The sequence below is a fragment of the Austrofundulus limnaeus genome, unplaced genomic scaffold (genome assembly GCF_001266775.1).
Source record: "Austrofundulus limnaeus strain Quisiro unplaced genomic scaffold, Austrofundulus_limnaeus-1.0 Scaffold582, whole genome shotgun sequence".
Taxonomy (NCBI): Eukaryota; Metazoa; Chordata; class Actinopteri; order Cyprinodontiformes; family Rivulidae; genus Austrofundulus; species Austrofundulus limnaeus.
In genome coordinates, this window is record NW_013952984.1 from 234,416 (window position 1) to 242,363 (window position 7,948).

Sequence of the window (7,948 nt, forward strand, 5' to 3'; positions counted from 1 at the left end):
TTAATAGATTAATAATTGTGTACTATTAATTTCATTATTAGTCCATTTGTGCAAAGTGTGGCGTGATTTCTAAACCTGTGAAGTGATTTTTAAGACAGAAGGTGAAGTCTGCCTTTTGCAGCTTCAAGGTTTTTTGCTGATAAGTGCACAGCTGGCCGAACCAAGTGTGAGAAGTCCAGGTTATTTACTTTCTCACCTCCCATCTTTTTCCCTCCTCTAAAAAACTAATTTTTCTGTTCAAGAACAGTTAATAGTTGTCTTTTGTCTGTTTGGCTGAGCGGATGGTTCTGTCTCTCTCTGAGGAGTAGTCCATCTTTGGACACCTGCGTGGATGGGACTAACATGCCGAGTAGCACCTGACTGAGACCGAGCCTAGAGCCTGGAGGCTCGCTGGGGTGAGACGAGGCGTCTTCTCAACCCCCCTGCTGTCAATGACGGACATTATCCATCTGTGCGGGCTGTACGCCGACCCTCTCTCTAAACCGTCCACCTGCCTGTGGTCTTCATCAAGCCATCAAAAGGTAGACAAAGAGTTTACTGAGARAAACGTCGAAGCTGAGGTCTAGCCACGGAAATGTCTGAGAGATTGACACGCTGATGTGCTGGTCTGGTATGCACTTAAAGAACAAGTGCCAAAACACTAATTTCTCTCCTTCCTCCTATTTCTTAAAGCTAAATCTTTACCTTTTTCTCTCTTATTTACTTAAAAAACTTAGTAAGCAGTGTGCCAGTGAATTATAACACCTGAAATTTACTGTTTTATGTCAACTCTGAGTGGAATTTTTATGCCATTAATATAACTTGTGTCATTTATCCATATAATAATTTTAACAAATGTTTATATGTTTATTCTGTTCATATATCTAAATAAATTACTTTATTTTGAGATCTGACCAAGCCACAAGTTCATTTTTCACTTCATGATCAGAGATATTTCATTATTTCCTGATTTCATTTTTGCAAGATCTGGCTGGATTATTTTATGAAAATTAGGCTGGCCCTATTTTCATGGGGTAATTCGCTACACAAAATACAAGATAAAAGTTACAAGAAGTCTTAAGTAAATAAAAAAAAAACAAGAAAGCAAGCCTTGTGTGGGGACTGCTTTATTTTTGATTGCTGTGTCGTGAGGACAGCACATCTTTTACATGTACATAAGTAATCAGATTAAACGGCCATCCGTCCATCCGTTTTCTGCCGCTTATCCGTGATCCGGTCGCGGGGGCAGCAGCCTCCACAGAAAGACCCAGACTTCCCACTCCCCAGCCATGTGGACCAGCTCGTCCAGGGGAATCCCAAGGTGCTCCCAGGCCATCCGAGAAACATAGTCCCTCCAGCGTGTCCTGGGTCTTCCACTGGGCCTCCTCCCAGTGGGACATGCTCGGAACACCTCACCAGGGAGGAGTCCAGGAAGCATCCTAACCAGATGCCCGAGCCACCTCAACTGGCTCATCTGGACATGGAGGAGCAGTGGCTCTACTCTCAGTCCCTCCCGGATGACCGAGCTTCTCACCCTATCTCTAAGGGAGAGCCCATACACCCTGCGAAGGAAACCCATTTCGACCGCTTGTGTCCGCGATCTCGTTATTTTGGTCAATACCCAAAGCTCGTGACCATAGATGAGGGTAGGAACATAGACCGACCGGTAAACCGACGGCTTCACCTTCTGGCTTGGCTCCCGCCTCACCACAACAGACCAGTACAGAGATACTTAAACTCCTCCACTTGGGGCAGGACCTCCTCCCCGACCCAGAGGCGGCACGCTACCGGTTTCCTGCTCAAGACCATGGTCTCGGATTTGGAGGCACTGATCCTCATACCGGCCGCTTCACACTCGGCTGCGAACCGCTCCAGTGAGAGCTGGAGATCACGATCTGATGAAGCCAATAGGACCATATCATCAGCAAAAAGCAGAGAAGTGATCCAAAGGTCACCAAAAAGGATCCCCTCAACACCTTGGCTGCGCCAAGAAATTCTGTCCATAAAAATTATGAACAGAATCTGTGACAAAGGGCAACCTTGGCGGAGTCCAACTCTCACCGGAAACGAGTCCGACCTACTACCGGCAATGCGGACCAAGCTCTGGCACCGGTCATATAGGGACCTAACAGCCCATATCAATGGGCCTGGTACCCCATACTCCCGGAGTATGAGGTACTCCGGGCGAATCCCATCTACCCCCAGCACCCTACAACCGAGGAGCTTTTTAACCACCTCAGTGATCTCGGCACCAGAGATTGGAGAGTCCAACCCAGGGTCCCCAGGCTCTGCTTCCTCATGGGAAGACATGTTGGTAGGATTGAGGAGGTCCTCAAAGTATTCCGTCCACCAACCCACAACGTCCCGAGTTGAGGTCAGCAGAGCACCATCCCCACCATAAATAGTGTTGGTGGCAAACCGCTATCCCCCTCCCCGAGACGCCGGATGGTGGACCAGATTCGCTTTGAATCTGTACGGAAGTTGTTTTCTATGGCATCTCCGAACTCCTACCATGCCCGAGTTTTTGCCTTAGCAACCACCTGAGCCGCAATCCGCTTGGACTGCCGATACCTATCGGCTGCTTCCGGAGTCCAATAGACTCCTTCTTCAGCATGACAGCATCCCTCACCGCCGGTGTCCACCAGCGGGTTCGAGGGTTGCCGCCTCGACAGGCACGACAACCTTATGGCCACAGCTCAGGTAAGCCACCTTGACAATGGAGGCACGGAACATGGCCCACTTGGACTCAATGTCCCCCACCTCCCCCGGAACGTGTTCGAAGTTCCCCCAGAGGTGTGAGTTGAAGCTCCGCCTGATGGGAGACTCTGACAGATGTTCCCAGCAGACCCTCATTATGCATTTTGGTCTGCCAGGTCTGACCGTCATCCTCCTCCACCAACGAAGCCAACTCACCACCAGGTAGTGGTCAGTTGACAGCTCCGCCCCTCTCTTCACACGAGTGTCCAAAACATGCAGCCGCAGATTAGATGAAATGACAGCAACGTCGATCACCGAACTGCGGCCTAGGGCGTCCTGGTGCCAAGAGCACATATGGACACCCGTATGCTTGAACATGGTGTTCGTGATGGACAAACCATGACGAGCACATAAGTCCAATAACAAAACAGCGCTCAGCTTCAGATCGTGGGGGGACGTTCCTCCCTACCACGCCTCTCCAGGTCTCACTGTCATTACCCACATGAGTATTGAAGTCCCCCAGCAGAGCGAGGGAGTTCATGTTAGGAGCTCTCTCCAGCACCCCATCCAAGGACTCCAGAAACGGTGGGAAATCTGAACTGCTGTTAGGCGCTAGGCACAAACAACAGTCAGGTCCCGTCCCCCCACCTGTAGGCGGAGGGAGGCTACCTTCTCATTCACCGAGGTGAACCCCAATGAACAGGCACCGAGATGGGGAGCAATAAGTATGCCCACTCCTGCTTGGCGCCTCTCAGCATGGGTAACTCCAGAATGGAAGAGTGTCCAACCCCTCTGGAGGAGACCAGAGCATAACAGTTCCAGAGTTCCAGAGCCAGAGCAGTGTGTCGAGGTGAGTCCAACTATATCTAGTCAGAAGCTCTCAACCTCACACACCAGCTCAAGCTCCTTCCCCACCAGAGAGGTGACATTCCACGTCCCTAGAGCCAGCATCTGTAGCCGAGGATCGGACCGCCAAGGTCCCCGCCTTCGACCACTGCCCAACACACAATGCACCTGACCCCTACTGCCCCTCCAACACATGGTGAACCCATGGGAAGGGAGACCTACGTCTCCTCTTCGGGCTGTGCCCGACAGGGCTCCATGGGTGAAAGCCCGGCCACCAGGCGCTCGCCAATGAGCCCCACTTCCAGGCCTGGCTTCAGAGTGGGGCTGGACTTGGAGAAGGCGTTAGACCGTGTCCCTTGAGGACTCCTGTGGGGGTGCTCCGGGAGTATGGGGTACAAGGCCCACTGATACGGGTTGTTAGGTCCCTGTACGACCGGTGCCAGAGCTTGGTCCGCATTGCCGGTAGTAAGTCAAACTTGTTTTTGGTGAGAGTTGGGACTCCGCCAAGGTTGTCCTTTGTCACCGATTCTGTTTATAACTTTTATGGACAGTATTTCTAGGTGTAGCCAAGGTGTTGAGGGGATCCTTTTTGGTGACCTTAGGATCACATCTCTGCATTTTGTAGATGATGTGGTACTTTTGGATTCATCAGATGATGATCTCCAGCTCTCACTGGAGCAGTTGGCAGCCAAGTGTGAAGCGATGAGGATCAGTGCCTCCAAATCCGAGATCATGGTCTTGAGCCGGAAACTGGTAGCGTGCCGCCTCCAGGTCAGGGAGGAGGTCCTGCCCCAAGTGGAGGAGTTTAAGTATCTCGGGGTCTTTTTCACAAGTGAGGGAAGAATGGAGCTGGAACAGGTGGATTGGTGCAGTGTCTGCAGTGATGTGGGTGTTGTACCAGTCTGTCGTGGTGAAGAGAGAGCTGAGCCAGAAGGTGAAGCTCTCAGTTTACCGGTCGGTCTACGTTCCTACATTCATCTATGGTCACGAGCTTTGGGTAGTGACCGAAATAACGAGATCGCGGATACAAGCGGCTGAAATGAGTTTCCTTCACAGGGTGTCTGGGCTCTCCCTTAGAGATAGGGTGAGAAGCTCAGTCATCTGGGAGGGATTCAGAGTAGAGCCGCTGCTCCTCCAGAGGAGCCAGTTGAGGTGACTCGGGCATCTTGTTAGGATGCCTCCTGGACACCTTCCTGGTAAGACGTTCTGGGCATGTCCCACTGAGAGGAGGCCCAGGACACGCTGGAGGGACTATGTTTCTCAGCTGGCCTGGGAACACCTTGGGATTCCCCCAGATGAGGTGCTCCAAGTGGCTGGGGAGAGGGAAGTCTGGGTCACTCTGCTTAGGCTGCTGCCCCCGCGACCCGATCCTGGATAAGTGGCAGAAAACGGACAGACGGATTAAAGATTTAGATATTTAGATTAAAAATTTAGATTAGATGTAATAAGTACATTTAGATATAGGCTTTATAATTAAGATTTACAGCGGGTAAAATAAGTATTGAGCACGTCACCATTTTTCTTAGTAAATATATTACTTGAGGTGCTGATGACATGAAATTTTCGCCAGATGTCAATAACAACCCAAATGATCCATACATACAAAGAAGGCAAACCATACATGTCCAGAAATTAAGTTATTTGTAATAATGTGGAATGGCACAGGGAAAATTATTGAACACACTTCCTGAAATTTATCTAATACTTTGTACAAAAGCCTTTGTTGTCAATGACAGCTTCAAGACGCCTCCTGTATGGAGAAACTAGTGGCATGCATTACTCAGGTGTGATTTTGGCCCATTCTTCCACACAAACAGTCTTCAAATCTTGATTTTGTGGACCTCTTCTATGAACTCTGATCTTTAGTTCTTTCCATAGATTTTCTGTTGGATTCAGGTCAGGTGATTGGCTGGGCCATTCCAGCAGCTTTAGTTTCTTTCTCTGAAACCAACTGAGAGTTTCCTTGGCTTTGTATTTGGGGGTCATTGTCTTGCTGAAATGTCCAGCCACGTTTCATCTTCATCATCCTGGTAGATGGAAGCAGATTTTTATCAAGAATGTCTCTGTACATTTTTCCACTCATCCTTCCTTCAATTATTTGAATTTTGCCAGCACCATATGCTGAAAAACAGCCCCACGCTATGATGTTCCCACCTCCAAACTTCACTGTTGGTATGGTGTTTTTGGGCTGATGTGCAGTGCCATTTGACCTCCAAACATGATGTGTATTATGGCATCCAAACAGTTCAATGTTGGTCTCATCTGACCAGACTATATTCTCCCAGTATTTCACAGGCTTGTCTAAATGTTGTGCAGCAAACTTTAAAGGAGCTTCAACATGCTGTTTCTTCAGCAGTGGAGTCTTGCGTGGTGAGCGTGCATACAGGCCATGGTGGTTCAGTGCATTACTTATTGTTTTCTTTGAAACAATCGTACCTGCTAATTCCAGGTCTTTCTGAAGCTCTCCACAAGTGGTCCTTGGCTCTTGGACAACTCTTCTGATAAATTCTTTTCACTCCTCTGTCAGAAATCTTGRGAGGAGCACCTGGTCGTGGTCGGTTTATGGTGAAATAACGTTCTTTCCACTTCTGAATTATGGCCCCAACAGTGCTCACTGGAACCTTCAGAAGTTTAGACATTGTTCTGTAACCGATGCCATCATTATGCTTTGCAACAATAAGGTTGTGAAGGTCTTGAGAGAGCTCTTTACTTTTACCCATCATCAGATGGTTCTTGTGTGAAACCTGGCCATCATTTGGGACTGAACCAGCTGATATTAACTTGCACTGACAAGGGGCAGGCTTGCTTTCTAATTACTGAGAGAGTTCAGCTGGTGTCTTGGCTTTCCATGCCTTTTTACACCTCCCTTTCTTCATGTGTTCAATACTTTTTCCCTGTGCCATTCCACATTATTACAAATAACTTCATTTCTGGACATTTATGGTTTGATTTCTTTGTATGTATGGATCACTTGGGTTGTTATTGACATCTGGTGAAAATTTATGTCATTAGCACCTCTAGTAATATATTTACTGTGAAAAATGGTGATGTGTTCAATACTTATTGTACCCGCTGTATATACAGTATATTTATTTAAATTTAAGATTTAGATAATATACATATACAGTATTTAGATTTAGATATAATATTTAGATATAAATTTAAGATTTAGAAATAAATATATTATTTGTATATAAATATATGAGGCAAAACTAGATTTTATGTATACATTTGGATATAATACTTAGATATAGATTTAACATATATATTTAACATTTACCATTAAATATGAGAAAAAAGCACAAAATGTGAAGAAAGTGCACTGATTATTTTCTTCATTCCATGTTAATTATACCACCCACTTTTCAACAGCATTAACACGTACTTTGCAGTAATGATGCTGCCCACAGAGTGGGGACTCAGTCGCTGTGGCAAATCACCTACACCCGAGTACAACCAATCCAACAAAAACTGAGTGGAGTCACACAGCAGTGGAAAAATGCAAGATGTTAACCAGTTTAGACACAAAGTTTAGATTTATTATGACTCATTAAACCTTTGGATAATGTACTGAAATATGTTTGAGCTCAAAAGATGGATGTATTTTCTAATGTTTTGCCAAAATCTTACTGGTTGGATAGAAAGGTGCTATTTACTAAGTAGAATTCATTTACCCTGTTTTGTTTCATGTCTGTATTATAGGATACAGGACAAAATGTTTAATGGAAAATTAACAGAGATGCTTCAGTGCTTGTTTATGTTTACTTACATCTGGAGATATGTCCATCTCCAATAGAGCAGCAGTAATGTAGGCAGTATGGGTCAATTCATCAGACACCCCACCCTTTATTGAACAAAAGGTTTTATAATCAGTGTATTGACCATTATTCATGGACTTTTTGTGATTACAAACAACATCTCGGTGTTTACATTACTGTACAAGCTGTAAGTTTTCACCTTACCCTTATTTTGTTATTGAAGGGTTTTCCTGACATTTTGAAACAACCATTTTTAAGCTGTTGGSATTCCAGCCACTTCCTAGACTCCTCGATGATCCTCGGATCAATGTAGATGAAAGCCCGAGCTTTATAAAAAGTTACCATAACAAAGGCAGTGAGCCTGAAGAAAAGAAAACAGTTAGACATTTCACTGACAAACATGGATGGCAAATATTCAGAACCATATGAGCTGATCTACAGAAAAATAAGGAAGCAGCGAAATGTGAATAATCAGAAAATAATCTAATTGCGGTCCTGGTGGGCCGCTGTCCTGCATGCTTTATGTTTTTTTGCTCTAATACACCTGACTCAGTGTTTTACTTTAAAATTATTTAAGTTTTATTTATGCACTGTATACATGTATTTATGTATATAAAAAAAATAAAAAATTCCCTTCTCACCCTCCGCGGGTGGTTTCTTTCATCCTC

The 7,948-nt window shown here is 45.8% G+C and overlaps 1 protein-coding gene across 1 annotated transcript in view; it reads right to left on the minus strand.

The window, feature by feature from the left end:
• LOC106530961 (alpha-2-macroglobulin-like protein 1) overlaps positions 1-7,641 on the minus strand; it is a gene marked incomplete at both ends in the record, with an annotated part of 39,678 nt that extends 32,037 nt beyond the window's left edge. Inside the window, 2 exon segments of the mRNA XM_014026698.1 lie at positions 7,292-7,366; positions 7,485-7,641. Of these exon segments, the coding sequence (XP_013882152.1) occupies positions 7,292-7,366; positions 7,485-7,641 (232 nt within the window).
• Positions 7,642-7,948: the final 307 nt, after the last annotated feature.